General features: G+C 37.6%; 1 protein-coding gene across 3 annotated transcripts in view; it reads right to left on the reverse strand.

The window, feature by feature from the left end:
• Positions 1-4,284: 4,284 nt before the first annotated feature.
• Positions 4,285-16,816, reverse strand: part of TAB2 (TGF-beta activated kinase 1 (MAP3K7) binding protein 2) — a 183,818-nt gene continuing 171,286 nt past the window's right edge. For all 3 annotated transcript variants that reach the window (XM_069852152.1, XM_069852151.1, XM_069852153.1), the window contains exons 4-7: positions 10,890-11,050; positions 10,148-10,241; positions 8,785-8,865; positions 4,285-6,338 (exon numbers count right to left, since the gene is read on the reverse strand). In XM_069852152.1, the coding sequence (XP_069708253.1) occupies positions 6,193-6,338; positions 8,785-8,865; positions 10,148-10,241; positions 10,890-11,050 (482 nt within the window). In that variant the 3' untranslated portion in view covers positions 4,285-6,192. The remainder of the gene's footprint in view (positions 6,339-8,784; positions 8,866-10,147; positions 10,242-10,889; positions 11,051-16,816) is intronic.

The raw sequence follows: 16,816 nt of genomic DNA on the forward strand, positions 1-16,816 counted from the left end.
ATTCTTTGAGGTTTTTGGGCTGGTAAGTTTTGTAATCAAGTTCTCACGCCAAACAACCATCCACCCTCTCTTCTGAAACACACATTTCCTCTCACATCAGAAGGGCTATCAGTATTCACTAACCTGTCTTGAACTCACTTCTAGATTTACTGCCTTAATTAGAAAACACCACTCTTAAGGGTTTATTATTGTAGTATGATGGTAAACAGCTAATCTGGAATTCCTGATGCATTTGCCTTCCTTTAGAGACTATAAAGCGTCCAAGGAATAAATGTCCAAACTCCAAAACTGCAGAAACAGAATAAACTATTTTACTCACAGGCACCTCTCCTCTGCCATGGTTAAGCAGCTGCACACCAGCCAGACGAGGCACTCCAGGGATGTGCTTCCCACTCTCCCTTTCTTGGGTTGACCTCATGAACCTTCTCATGGCACGTAACCAAATGCACCAGGTGTGAGACTCTGGCAGGTGATGGGGACATGGCTGTCGCATGAGCAGAGACACAATGGTGACACCTGCATTTTTCTCATTTAACAGGAAATGAGTTGTGTTGAACTGGTTTTGGGTACCTCCTACACAGACTGCACCTCCCACTGCCTCCAAAGTTGGCTAAGCCAAACCAGCCATTCTTTCCTGCCAAAATACATGTAAATTGAATACATCGATGTTGCTGTTCCCTACCCTTACTGTTCTTCTGCTGACCTTCGCACTATATTGTACAAGTCTGCAAAGAAATCGTGGGTTAAGAACACAGTTTGTCATTGTGCTCAGGAACACAACACATCGACCAACCACTACAAAACCCACAAGGAATCCCTTCCGCGCTCCTCCCGATGACTGGTTGCATGATATGATAAATGCATTTACTTGTACAGATAGACTAGATACCATGGACCAAACACACGACCACACATGCTATGGAAGCTGTTCTCAGACTGTAACATTTACAGACTTGTCAGCTTTGAGGCCTTACATTTGCATGTTACAGTGGGGTGTAAGAAAAATCATATGCAGGACAAAGACCACTGTGTTCCTTACTCCATTTCCTGTGTCTCCATCATATTTCTGAACCCTGGATCTCAACCACTTGCACCATGAACTTGAAAGCAGGTAGAGCTTACCAGTCACAGGCTGCAAGTGGTCTGCTGACACCTAAGACAAAACCACATTAAAAATGTTTAATATAAATTTCCTCCATTCATTTGATACCAGGTCAACTACATCAACATTGTATTGGCACTGCTTTCCCATAGTGTGGAAAACTCAGGCAGTCACAGAATTTAAAGCCATAACATCCATAAAAAAAGTAATTATGTTTATACAAGCATCCTGAATTGCTCATTTGAGTAGTATCCAAATTAACATGCTACTTTTCTCCTTCAAAATCTGCACTCAGGTGCAATACGATAATGCTTTATTATTTGAAATAAACTTGTAAATAATAGGTATTTTGAATCCATGTGGACAAATCAACTATTTTGGCTCAAACTCCCCTGTGTCTACAGATATATATTTTTCTGCAATTTAAATCAATGAAGAGAATGGTACACTGTGAAAAACAATCAGCTAAACTCATGCCTGTAGCAGCACTGCACTGGCTGGAGACTGTTTTGTTTTGGTTAAACATAAAAAATAGCTGCATATATGATGAAAACAATTATATCCAATTAGACTGCTGAGAAACACATCTAAAGTCTGACCGAAGCAAGCACTTCTGAAAGTTCTACCAGGGCTGCCTCTGAAGGCGGCACTATTTGAAAAGTTCTGCTGTAGAAGGAAGCATATTACTGATACAGAACTTGCTCAACGAAATACCAAGTGAAACCTATCAATAATTGTATCAAAAAGAAAAAATGTAGTCTGATTGCATCATTCTCTTTGTTAACAAACATTCTCAAGTGCTGCTACAGCACTTGAGCTCACTGTGGAGCCTGAAGCCCTCAAATATTTCACACTAACTCTTCCTTTTCTCTCATTCCCCAGTAATTTTTAAGCAGTTTATAAAAAAGATGAGATTCATGAGGCATTCTGGACTACATAAAATCAAAAATTGTTCCTTGAAGTTAATTATAAAAGAGCTATTCAAGTGGTAAGGCTTGAAAAAGGAATGTATTGGTACTCTGTACCAAGGAAAGGAATCAAAAGTTAAAAGCCAATTTGTATTTTCTGTTCAAATCAGGATTTTTTTTAAACAAAGAGCTAAATAACATATGTCAAAGCATTTCCTTTCTATTTGAAGTCAGACTTGAAAGTAATAGCAAGTTACCATGGATTCACAAGATATGCTTTAGATGCTGTTAATTAACTGTATTGAAACTTTTCTGCCACTACTTTATAGTAGTAATCCCATTTTAGAATTCCAAAGCAGTATTGAAAAGGGCAAATACTCAGCAGTTTCCAGTACTTGGCTTTTTTTTTTTTTTTTTTTAAATAACCTTTAATCAAGTCTTCCTTTAATTTGTGACCAGGCTCCAACATATGTTCAAGATTGAGGAATCTGACTGAAGAAATAAAGGGTAAGGATACTTAAAACATGCTGAAGGTAGACATTCCAAGATCATAAAACTGACTAAACTCACACAAATAAAACAAATAGACAGGTACAAATACTGACCACGGTATTTTAAAACTGATCTGCCATTAGCTCGAGACAGAAGTTACCCAATCTCATAAATAACCTTAATTTCAAGGGTGTTACATGTAACCACGCTCCTGGCGAACTCCAACTGATTGGAGAAAACTGCAGACGACTCATTTCCCCAAATTAGCCAGAAAGCTAACAATGTGAGTTGAAGTCAGCTCCACAGAGCTGATGTGACACAGCAGCCCAGCTTTCTCTCAGTTTTACTGCCTGTATTTCCAAAGGTGTCCCAATCCTAAAGCTTGGCCAAATGATGAATATTTCACATATTCATGAAAAATGATCAGGACCATCTCTAAGCCAAGAAGTGTACTTCTCCCTTCTTCCTAAGAAGTCTGAAATTATCTGTTTAGATCTACATTACAATTAGAGATATCCTTGACAAAGAAGATACAAAGTCATAAATTAGCAACAAACTACTGATATCAAATTTAGCCTTACTGCAAATGTTTCATTTTTCATATTTAACTTCCACGAGGGAAAAAAAAAGTCAATGAAACCTAGTTCTATTTCATCCTTCAAAATTTAATCCCTTAAAACTCTGCCCTTTAAAACATATGACAGCAATACGCTAATATACTAGCATCAACTTGAAGGAAGAGCTAATCAGAGATATGACCTGAAATATAGGAAGGATGTAAAAATCCCCAGAGGTGCAGGTAAAAGTCTGAGGAACAGATGACACTGGAGATGTCATTTCTCTTGTCCCACTGTTCCAGGATAGTTGTTGATAATACTGCTCAATACACACTCATACCTGTGTGCTGATGGCTCTGCATAGCTAGCTGGAGGCAGATGTAAATATTATTTCTTTCCTTCAGAAAATAAACACTCAAATGCAGGGAAAAGATCAATTACACATTTGACAAGATGAGCAGAATTCCATGTTACATGTTTCCCAAAACTTTTCCTACTCCACAGCTGACTGGAATTTGTAATTTGCTTCTAAAATACATTTGCTTTTTAAATTTAAATAAATTCCTCAGTCCAAACACTATTTTTCATATGGCATATTAAGGCACTCCAGGCGATCAACCTGTATTGAGGAAAGTTTTTTGCTGGATCTGCAGCTAATCTGTTTACAGATGTCTCCCAACAATGGCACCACCATGCCTCAGGGAAGGAAGCCCAGCGCCACATACCAAATGTCTGTCTAGACGGAGTCCAAGTAGGAAAGACATGTCCAGGTACACTCCACATCTCATCTATCACCAAAATACAGTTTAACTATATTAAACCTTAAGTGGTGCTTACATTAACAGTACACAAAGTATGTCATCTATTACCTTGAACAAAGCGGCTGCCCGTTTTGAATTAGAAACATATTTTTAAACTCATTTACCCATAAAGCATGAAGTAAAAAGGGCCTGTGATTAGCTTATTACTCTGTAAATAAATGAATGGTTCTTTGGTCAGGACACAATCTTGTCAATGCAACTTTATGAAACATATTCCTTACACTTACTGAATTCATACCGAACCAAATACTGCACTGCAGGAAAGACATGAGATTCAACAAAACAAAGGCTTAAACAAAATCCCCGGTCATAAGAAATCAGCCAACTTTTAATACCGTTAATGCTTATTGTTCCGCTGAATACTCTGTTGCTCCACAGCATGGAAAAAGCAAACAAATCACGAATCCAAACATTAGAATATATTTTTTTTTAATTTTTATAAATAACTTATCTGTTACAAAGACAGTTTACCCAGCTAAATCACAAAACCATCAACTCAAGATATCCAAATTAGGTTTTATTAATAAACAGGTAAAAACTGATTTGTCAATCTTCACATAGAACTGCAGATGAAGCTGAAAAACAAGGCCTCATTTTATAAACAAAATGCATTCAATGCAAGTGCTTTGGGTCTACCACCTAATTACCTGGGATTGGCATTTTCCTCCCACATAAAAAAAATGCAAAGCCTTCAAAACAAAGGCCTCTGTGCATTCACATAGATCACTTGTAAAACTCCTAATAAAAGTGTCCACTGGCAAATGTTTACAGTGGGTGACAGTCTACTTCGTCTCTTGCTACATTGTTAGCACTCCCTCCAGCCTCACCCTAAGTGCTGCTACATAATTCTTTTCGTGCCGTCTTTCATGCATACTGTACTGGAATTCCATTTTCTCCATCTGTTACATACATCCCCGACCATGTGAATATTTTCATTAAAAAAATAGATGATCAAAATAAAGAGATGCTTGAGGTTGCTTCAGTGTTCAAGTCTGTTTGATTTCTCTTTTCCAGCCTTTATTTCAGTTGTCCTAAATATTGCTATCCTTGTTTTCTATAAATATGAGACTTCACCATAAAGTCAGGTTTAGAAACTGGCTGCCAAAACAGGAAAGCATTTAAAGTCCTTGAACAAAGCTGTACGATGCTGCTGCTGTTGATTTTGGCACTGTAGGTACTTCCCCAATGAATCTCTATTCAGGAGTCTGCAAGATACTCAGCAGATGAAGCAAGCTTAAATCGGATGCTGATCTGTTGGTGGGTTGAGAGTATTTTAGTATAAAGTTTCCTCATGCCAGACAAAATACCACCTCGTGTCACCCACCGTAAAACTCAGTGTACAGAGTGAACTATATGCATAACTCTTCCAACTTTTCCACATTTTTACCACGCTGCATCTGCAGGTCTTCACAGATCATCAGCATTTACAAGAACAACGTACAGAATGAGCAGAGGAAAACTATTTTGTGCATAGTTTCTTATTAATGCTCTTATTTTAAGGCATCGCTTCTCTCAGATAAAAGCTTAAAAAAGGGACATGATCGTGCTTAATCACTTAAAGGGAAAAAAGAAAGTTAACAAAAAAGACTATTACACTATACATACAGAAGTACAAGAAAATAATAAAGGTGAAGAAAAGAAATCACTTAAAGCAGGCTCTAGAGCTATGTACAGTAGGAAAAGCTTTGGGGTATTTCACTGTGTGTATTGTACAGACAACGCATGCAGTTTTTCCTTTTTATCTTTAGACATGATTGTACTCGTTTCTGGCTTCACAGAGATGTTTCCAGGGAAGACAAGGCAAAGAGTACCATCGATCTGTGAAGTTCTTCCCTTTATTGAAGGCACTATGCGGCAGCCAACAGTTTAAATGGTTAAACCTTGTTCCTTTTAGATCTCCTCTGCGCATGTAGTGTTTCACTGAAAGCTCTGAAAACAAAAATGTTCTCACTCTATTCTTTTCCCCGTCAAACTTCAGTAGTGACATTGGGGCAGAGAAAAGGATGGGCAACACCCAAGCACTGAACATGGTGTATGTTACTGGGATACCGGTAATACTGTACATGGCTTAGGCAGCTGGCAACTGAGTCTTTCAGCAGATTACCTTCCAGCCAATGAATTTCAACTGCCTGTGACACAACACTGAGGTATTACTAGCTCTGTGGGCTGACATTTAACATTAGCAAAATACCATCTTATCAGACCTTCAATTTTAAAAAATCTTATGCACAAATGTTTTTTTTGTACGCCCATGACTGGATAGTTCCTTGTACATCTGCTATGCTTTTACAAAAGGTAATGGGCCTGTTGGCTCAGAAATGCCTGGGCATTTCACACTGTTCACAGCGATTTAAGGCCGGATGGTTTAAAAATGTACAGGCAGTACAACTCCACTGAGCTCCCTCATCTTCATCTGTGTCTGGAACAGTCTTTGGCGTTTTCACAATGGACCTCTGATCTGTGACATGAAAGAGATAAGATAAGCAGTTACTAAGAACAGCATGGAAAGAATTTTGATTTTACTCTTTTTTCAATAACTGAAAACTATCTTGTTCCTCTGAGAACAGCACAGTTATTACAAGTGACAGAGGCAGCTTTTTACCACCCCCTTCGCTACACAGCTTGACTGTAAGTCAGCCAAATGGCACAAGGTGAAACTATAAAAAGCACGTTTCCCATCCCTTCACTCTGCTCTCTTCCCTTTTGGTCTAAGCTCAAGGCTGTTGCATGAAAAGGAGATAAAATTCAGAAATTAATCAGCACAGGAAACATGCACAAGATTTAGAAGTCTGAGGTTTATGTAGCACTCTAAAACACATTATGACAAGAAATAACCGCTCTGTAACCTTTTGATACATTTAACATTTTGACCCTAGAATAAGTATCAAGAACTCTTCCTGAAACCATATAAGTAGTCAGATACACTAAGGAAAAATCTGTGCCCAACTATCATGCTACATAATAATCCTCCCAAGCATACAAGTGCATCTTTTTGTATGATACTTTGCATGCATGGTCTTTTAGCATACACGTGCATCTCTTTGCTTTCGTTGAAGAGTTCACGGCAAACAGACTTATCTGGAGAACGTGCCCCTAAAACACATGCTGCCAAAACTGCAGAAAGTCTCTCTCCTAAAATCAGTTCTGAAGCCCAGCCTGGACTTCATGTTCCTGAGAGTGTTGGAGCTGCAGGAGGAAAAAGGTTTGAGCAACCTGATCTAGTGGGAGGTGTCCCTGCCCACAAAAGGAGGGGTGGAACTGGATGATCTTTAAGGTCCCTCCCAACCCAAACCATTCTACGATATGCTAGACAACAACCTTCACTAGTTCAAGACAGAAAAGATGAAAAAAGCAGAGAGAGGAAGAAGATGAAAAGAGAGAAGAGTGACTTCTGAAGTTAAGGGTTCCCAGTTTAGACAACTGCAATATCTTATAGGAAATTATTTCTGCTGGAGAACATCCCATGAGCAAGTAGCCAATTGCAACTGCCGCAAAATGACAGCAACAGCTTCAGGAAGAACAACGCTACCAATCACAACTACAAAAAGAATTATTTTTCATTCTTTTGTGAGGAGTAATAATTCTGATTTAAGTCACAGTCTACATCATTGTTATTTAAAGTGAACTGTAAAGTTAATGAAGGACTAAGACATAGTGGTGATACTTCTTAAAAAAGAAAGAAAAACAGGAAGGATGAGAAGTAATTCAGAGGTTTATAAACCAGTCAGGGTTAACTTTGCATTATCACGATAACTTGTACCAAATTATTAAATACTTGAATTTGTGAGTTCCTAGAAGATAAGTCAATGCAAATGTTAACAGTAAGTCACAAAGAATTAAATTTTGTCCTTTGATAGGTTAGGTTTTTTCACTGTAAAGGGAACTACATAATTCACAGAACTGATAAATTCTTCATGGTTCAGCTGTAAAACATGTCTAATAGAATTTTGTATGGATGCAGCTTCACTCAGTCTTCATTAACAGCTTGGATAATGAAGCAGAAGAAAATCTTGTAAAGCATAACCAACAGTGCTGGTTTGGAGGATTTACTAAGTCTGGGGAACAAAAAATTCCAATTTCTATAGACCATTTTGAAATATGGAATGATCAGAAATCTGCACGATGAGGTTCAGTAATAACACTTACTGAACACTGCAAGGACCAAATCATACGCATATATATTATTTAGAGAATTTCCTGCACAAACATCAGTGGATTATCTATTTCGTTTGGCGGCCTGCCTATAGGTCACAGCATGATGCTATTGCAAACAAGTTAACTTCATTCTCTGCTTTCTGTAAGGCACAAGAAGCAATTATTCTGTTTTGACATCCCATTAGGGCAAGAAGTAAGTAACGTGGAAAACTTAATAACAAGCAGAATGTTTAAGACTACTGAGCAGCATTCCTATCATCTTCAATCACCTACAACTAAATTTCACAGTAGTCTGAAGGGGCTTTTATGTAAATTATTACTACAAATTCTACAGTAGCCAGGAAGTCCAGTCAGGGTAACTAAACTGAGTTATTTTAACACACAATAAACCCTCTTCACCGAGGACAATGATGAAGGCATCTAGAGTGAGCTACACTCATCTCTAAGCAATGTATCACACTAATTTTTAAAAAAAGATAAACACTTCCATTTACTTAAAGTATCTCCCATCATATTATCTATCTTTAAACATACTCCATTTAATATACTTCTTTCCTGAATACATGAATGGAGAAGATACAAGAGCAGAGAGAAGCATATTTACTCCCAATACAAATAAAATCTAAGGTTTTCGTGCTTTTGAAGTAATCATTTCATAATTAACATTTAAACTAGATTCACAGACTAAAACTTGACAGTAGATGCAAACCACATATTAGCATTAAATCTGAATTTTACCAGTACAGTACCTTTGGGTTTTGGTGGCACCGGACCAAGAAATCCAATATTATCATAAAAATTATGAATAGCGCTGGGATTAAAATGTGGTCCTAAAAATAAAAAGTGCAGCAGTTTTAAAAATAAACTTGGGAAGGAAAGCATGTAAGTTTTTTTGCCAATAATTCTGAAACAGTACTACTATTCACTTATCACCTTTTATATCAAGGTGTTAATATAGACCCAAGTGAGATATTAGTGATGTCAACTACACACAAAGAAACTTAATGCCCAAAATATGCAATAAAGTCAGAAAGAGATTCCAGAACAAACTCCTTAAATATATTTTTTCTGCCACTCTTAAATATTTAATAGAAATTAACTAATATTTTAGTAGTACATTTTACCCATTTCTTTCCTAAACTGTAACTGTGCTTAGAGATGTGCTATCTAATATACAGTATACTACTTATGCTTAGATTTAATACTTAAGAACTCCTGATTAATTTACTTTAAAAAAAGAAACATATAGAAATCACACCCAGTTTGACTTTTCTAGTTAAGATCAAGTTTTTAGTGCATTACTTTCAGTACACCTGTTTACCTTCTCCTTATCTGCAGGTACACTTCCATGTCTCATGACTGAGCTGATCTAACAGCTTGCTGCTGCTGCTACAAGTGGAAAGCATTAGTCCCTTCCCTCTCACTATCTCAGTTCTCCCTTCCTGTGCCTCTCCCTCACATCAACTTTTCCAGCAGTGCAACATCTTTTGCTTGGCTAGTGAGCTGAATCAGCTCTGCAAAGGGTCTATAAAGCTAACACAGAGCCAGAGCACAGTAAATGGCAAGACAGGAAAGGAGTGAGACACCTCTTGTTGGCAGCTCCTGAATTGGTTCAGTTGTCTCATAATTTCACCCTTTCTGTGTCCCTGCAGACAAGGAAAGTGGAAGGAGGAGAGTGCACTGGAAGTTACAACTGTACTGCACATTTGCTAATTTGAGAAGCTGAATACAAGACAGAAGACGAGAAAGATGGACACGTGTATGGCTATATTATTTAGAAAACCTCTTATCCCTCTTCCTTGATACTCAAATAATCAGATTTTCCCCACAGCATTTATTAAATAAATGGCATCACAAGTTGCTCTCTTCTGAACTAAGCATGAGATAGGAATGACCGTGGGATTAAGGAAATCATAAAGCCAACAAAAACAACAGGCTTAGAAGACAATTACTTCCATGGTTTCACTCAATTTAATGGGATGATTCTGAAAACAGCATGTACACCCATCATTTATAAACAGACACTTTTGACACATGCAGAACGAAAGACTAAAATGGGGAAAAAAAAAAAATCAACATTCACAGTTGCTGATGTACTAAGACATACTGTACCTCTTGCTTGAAAAAGATCAATCTCTTTGGTTAGGCAATCTATGTCTATCTGCAGCTGTCTGTTACAACTTCTTAACTGTTGCATTTCTTCCAGCTGAAAAAATAAATCTGCCCGTTAGACTAAGTTCTCCCATTTTACTTCTAGTTATCATTCAAGCATAGGTAGACAGCATTTAGTTATTTCAGAAGCGAAGATAAGAATCTTCCCTTATAACGACCTTACTTTTAATCCAATCATCACCTTGCAAAAAGCTCACTGCATTATTTTCTCTCCCCAGACTTCAGAGCTGACTGAACCTTTCCTGACTGTGGTCAGGACACAGCCAATGGTCCACCAGAATGGCTGATCTTCAAACACTGAAAACTGGTGCACTAATCAGTTTCTCTGAGACTGGTATATGCATGAAGACCAAAAAATATTTTGTGTGGAAAGCAGTACAAGTATTAATTTGGAGTCCGAAACATTAGGTGCTCAAGCCTTTAAGAACACATGGAAGGACTACCATGTCAGACCTTTTGTGCCTTTAAAAAGCAACATTTCAAAGCGATTAATAAATTGAAAGTTGTGATTACAGAATGAATATTTAGTCTTTACTCTAAACTATGCTGCTTACCAGTTTAATTCCAGCTATACTGCTTGTCAGTAGTATACTGTCAAAATACGAACAACTGTTCCTTTAATTTATTGTTGACAGACCACACTTGTGGTTTAGGTTTATACCCTAGAGACGTTTCAACTTACTGATGGAATTTGGGAAACAGAATTCGATCTTTTCAGGCGCCTTCGTGTTAGATTATTCTCCATTTCATTGACCTCTGATTTTAGTTTATCCAACTTTTTCTTTTGAATCTCAAGTTCTCGTTGAAGCCGCTCCATCCTGGCCTTCTGGTGTACCAGTAAAGCTGCAATACATAAAGTCCCATTTTATCTACTTTATTATCCTTCACATAGCAACATCAGATAAAGATGAAAGTTAGAATTCTTCTGGGGAAATACAGCCAAAAACATTGCTACAGATTGCTTTTCCATTCTCCTCATAAGAAAATATCTGCCATACGACAGTATCATATTTTTGAAAACTGCACAAATAAATTACAGACAAGCAAATACAATAAGAAAGTTATACAAGGTAACAGATGATCACACAAAATGTAACTGTAATCTGTAAATTTCTTTTTCAAGAACCCAACCAACTTACAAGAAGGAATACCAGAAAAAAAAAAAACCCAAACACTTTTTCTTCCACTGTATTCAGCCCAACCATTTTAAAAAAGGTAGTATGAAGAGGATTTCAGGGAGACAGCTGCAATACTAGAGTACTATACATGCTAGATAAACATTAAGATTTTGGGTTTTATTGCTGTTTGGCTTGGAACATAATCCAGTGTTCTTGTCAATAGCAGGAGACACCAAATGAAACTAAACTAGAAAGCACTCCAAGCAATACCACTGGCAAACATCAGTTATATTTATCACAGAGGCTGGATTGTATACCATTTTATCCCTAAACTGCAGTGCACAACCATTAGCTCAGCTTCTAATTTTTAACACCGCTTACTACTTGTAAAGAAAACTACATGAGACGCCCTAATTTAGAAATGATGAAACTAGCATTTATACTACAGCTTTTTAAAGCGATAAAGAACAGAAGATGCAATCAAGTTAATACAACTTAAGGAACTTATTTCATTAAAGGTAGGTATACTATTAGATATTAACACGTGAGCAGATAATACTACTCAAAGCAATAACCACTTTCTAGAAAAAAATCAAGAAGTATTTCATTAAATAAACTCAACAATAATTTTAACTTCCGCACATTCATTCAGCCATTAAATCCTGATTCATATAAACTGGGATCAGTTCCACAGATTATGGATACCTTCAGAGTACTGCGGAAATTAAGAAAAAGTAACAATAACAAGATATTTTGAAAAGACTGAATTTGTTTCATGAAGCATTAAAGAAAAACTCTGGCTGGAATGTGTTTTAATTCACTATTAGGTACCAAAAAACTGGAAGCATTCAAATTTAGTTGGTTAGGTTTCCTGAGCAGTAGCAGAGGAGACAAACAGTACACCAGAAAGATGCAACATACTATCTATTTGGCAAGCAGAATTGCTCTCTACTGCAACTCCTGCCTGTTCATTCTTTCACACATCATACTTTGTCTTCCAGAGGTTCTTCAAAAGGAAGAACCACGCCAAACTATTCTTATTCAGTGTTACAGAACAGCAAGGCCTTACTGAGATTCAGCCTAGGCTTTTGAGTCACATGGGTTCAAAAGACCCTGAAATCACAATATTGTTCGAGATCCTGCTTTGTTTTGCTCCATTTAGAGATATAAATATAGCAGCAGCTACAAAAAAAAAAAAAAAAAAGAAATCATTGACTGCTTTGCCCCTACTTTTGCAGAGAGAGTACAAGCCCTTTTATCCTTCTACAATTTACTTCCACTTTTAGATAGTCCCTTTTACTTTCCTTGCCTTGGTACTGCTGCTGAGTCAACTCCTTGAAGTCCAGGTTATTGTTACTTGACCTGCAGCCAACTCAGCTGTTCTCTGCTGACCAGAGTCTGAACTCTTCAAACCTGTCAACCTATGGATGCAGGCTGCAGGCGAGCAGGGAGTACACTGGACAGTGTAAGTGAGGAAGACTGCTACCAGAGTTATCTCCAGGACACAGCGTGGCGTGGACTTGAGAGCAAGATAAGACTGCACCTACTTTTCCCTGCCATTTCTAGCACCCTCCCCATTATAAGGTGCAGTTGTTGCTTGTCTCTCTTCCCCTCTCCCTCACCTCACCCCCTTTAATGTTCTCCCACTTCTCCCATTTAGAAACTAAGCCGTCATTATGGAATCGAAGGTAATGAGGGATGCCTACAGCACTATTAGATGCTCTGCACATTCACATCACTTTCCAGACATACATGACCCAATTTATCCTCCTATCAGCTTTGTGACTACTTTACCTTTTTACAATTTCAAATCCCAACAGATTTTAAACACACATGGAAAAATTACCATTATGATTAAAGACAATTAATTCCTTGATATTGCTATGCTTAAAATTCAGTAATTTTCCTTAAAAGAGCAATTTGTCAGCTGTAGGAAAAAAAAATAAATGAGGTGGGGAAGACAGAATCTCCCCTTATCCCACATCAGTATTTATTAATGGAAACCAGCAATTTAAGTATTCAGCTCCCTCCAGTGTTAATCAGAGCAATTTAAAACATCGACATGCAATGCAGTATTTTCTTAATCTAAGGCAATTTGTCTATCTGATCCACTTTACACTGCCCCTGAGGAGACCCTCAATGGTCTTTTTGATAATCCTGTACTTCTCATAGGAAGGAGATTCCACCTACGCAGCCAGCATAAGCACACCCAAGTCTACCCTGCACAGACTAAACTGGAGTACAAGCCAGAATACCTCAAGCTTTCACCTGTTTGTTCAGGCATCCTTAAAAAGACGCTGTTTGCTATAATCATCCTAGTAAAAGAAGTACAAAGATCGCCTGCTTGACTTGTCATTATAGTACCACAACCAGAACTGATTTCATGTTCGTCTTTTTAATTATGTGCAAACAGGGTACTATGCACATGAAATTTTTTCAGCTTCTGCATGTTCACATTCAGAAGATTGGCAAGAACAATATACTTCAATGCTCTGGCAGATGCCACTGTTCCCTCTGACATTCAAAGCATACATTTTCCACAAAAAAGGTTGTAAATCATTACAATTAAAAGGGGCATGAAAGTCTGGAGGACAAAAGTTCACTTTTCCTTTCCTAGAAACCAATTCAAGCAGGTACTGAATATACTTATAAGTCTGAAAATGTATGCATAATTGTTTTCTTAAAGTGAATTTTAAATAATTGCTGCTTTAGAGTATCTTTTATTACTACAACTGTTTCTAAGAAAACAGCTTATCTAGGAACACAATGATTTCACCCTATTCTATGAACTTCTGAAATTTTTCAGTTTGCCAAACAGGGAGGAACGGGGAACTCTGGCAATGCAATTACTCTGCGGCAGTTGGTTCATGAAATTCTCATGACACATTTATGTTCGTGCAGTTTTTCAAAATCTGTGTTTGAAGCTGCACAGAATTCAGTAATTTAATATGCAGTTTCAACTGTTCGAAGCGGTTTTACTTTTGGTTCTCCCATTCTAATACTCTAATCTTTTAAAACACTCACTCAAGAGTGGGGCCTTATATCAAAAGCCAAATATAAGGCAGTGGCTTTTTCTTAAATCACATGATGTTACGGGCTTAAGGCCCCTTGCAGCACGGTCCACAGCTGTATCTCACTTGTGTCTTTTTTAAGTAACTACAAGGACTGGTTAGAATTTTAAGAACTTTATTTCCCGTACCTTTTTCTCATTTTGAAAATTTTAAAAAGCTCCAATAAACAAAAGCAAGAATTGTACAAAATGTCAAGTTAAACTAGTTTATCCATTAACTTACATTAGAAACACGGTGGCAAGAATTACTAAGCAAACATACACCCACATACATACCTGAAGTTGGTACTAATGAGTTAATTAACTATGCACACCATCCCCTCCCCAAGTTAAAGAAAAAAACTATGAAAAAGTCAGAAAGTCAAAGGTCAAGTAGCATTGAACTAAGCGACTTAAGATCCACAGTCTGAAAACGTCAACCTACAAATTCTATTACACAATTATGTATTTTCCTGGCAGGATGCCTGACCATTATACAGATGGAAAGCTATACAGAGAAGGAGCACCTATTAAGTAATTGTTCAGTCTTGCATGCATACTAAGTGCACATCACAAGAAACATTTCAGACTATAGAATTTTCAGTTTCTAACGGGATTTCACTGTTTTTCATCCATAAAAACATTTTGAACTAAAGAAAATTATACACTGAAGGCTCAAGTAATTACTTCATATTAATAAAAGAAATCATATTATAAATTGAAGTCTCTGCTAAGGCATGGAAACTGATACTCCACTCCACAGACAGAATCGATAGTGAAAAGATTAGCATAGAAGTGCATCCTCTTCTGGTTATCCTTTATGAGCAGTATTACTTTTTTACCCAGCATTGTTAATTCTTATCGATTTCAGTAATGGATGAGTGCTCTCAACACTTCCACAAGCAAATACACAGTATCTCAAACTAGAATCCCACAAAACCAGAAACATCAGTTAGCAACCACTTTGAAAAGTCTGGTGAAACAGAGTTTCTCAGTCAGTTGCAGAGATATAACCTGGTATTCCACATGTGCTAAGCAGTCAATGTCTTGAAATCAATGTTGTTATCTCAGCAGTACCCTATTCCTTTTTATATTGTATAATCATCAGCACCAGCAGCAAACGAGAGAGATCCATGGTAGCCTTCTACTACCTGCTGCGACTTACTGCAGAGAACACCAGAGGAAACCAGAGGAGGAAAAACAGAAATCTAATTGTAAAAGAGACTGGGGTGCCTGCCGACAAGATAAGTGAAGCAAAAGCTTTTGAGGTGCACTAGCTCTTGCAGATAGGTTTAACATGCTTATTCTCCTGAGCTGGGTCATGCATATAAATGTACTTCACTGGAACACAGTGAAGGAAATCTTTTTTGACACCAAAGCAATTCCAGCTCCCACATTCCTTCTATCCCAAGCCAGTTTTAGTTCTCCCTGCCAAAATAAGGAGCATTCTGAGCAGAAATGGAAAAGCTGATGAAAGCAGTTTTTTCTCTAATCATGGCCAAATAAACTACTCATCTGTTCTGGCTAAAATTAAAATGAGACAAGCACCTAGTGTGGAAGTTATTTTTGCACAGTCAGGCTAAATTATAAGCAGCTAGAACATGGCGTCACAAAAACTATCAAGTAATCCCAACCACATTTAGTATGTAACAGAAAAAAATGCACCTCTAGTAAAAGTTTAAAAGCAGCAATTAGGACTACCCAATATCAAGATCATACAAGTCAGTCTACCACAGAATTCTCAAACTTCCAAAGAATAAATAACAAAACTTTAAAAATGCTGCACTTGTTGCAGCAGAAATGGAAGAACACATGCCAGAAATCCTAAACACTTCTGAATGTAAAGAACTTCAGAAGCATAAGTACATTTTATGTGAACTAGTGAAGGACCCAGAAAGATTGCCACTTCCCTAAGGTCATCACACAGTTAAAAGCTGCACAAGCCAGCCCACATCATACATACATCTTTCATCTAAAAAAGCATATTTCATCCAAAAGCTTCGTTTATGTCTCGGCTTCAGGAACAACTGGGCTCTACAGCAGGTATGAGCCAGCCAATGCTTTTGAACTGTGCTGCATAGCACAAGTGGGAATCACAAGCTTGCCTCAGCTTGATGAACTCAATCCTACCAAGGTAATGAGATGAAGAGCTACACCTTGGAGAAGTCAGTTCCATCAGAAAGGCAGAACAGGAAAAAAGGACATCCTTCCTCACCAAGTTCCTAAAATGGAGAATGCTTGGGAAGCAAGTTCATGATCTCGAAGAGCCTAAGGACAAGATTTGATTGCTTAACTTCTGGATACCTAAAGACTTCTAGGACTAAAACAGCGAGGCAAGTCTCCCTTCAGAGTAAGGAAAGGGATTACCACTTCTGGAGGGCAATTTGTTTTGCTTATCTACAAATGAATCGTTTTCTAAAGTTTCATTCTTGATTGATCGTA

This window comes from Phaenicophaeus curvirostris, chromosome 2, assembly GCF_032191515.1.
Source record: "Phaenicophaeus curvirostris isolate KB17595 chromosome 2, BPBGC_Pcur_1.0, whole genome shotgun sequence".
Lineage (NCBI taxonomy): Eukaryota > Metazoa > Chordata > Aves > Cuculiformes > Cuculidae > Phaenicophaeus > Phaenicophaeus curvirostris.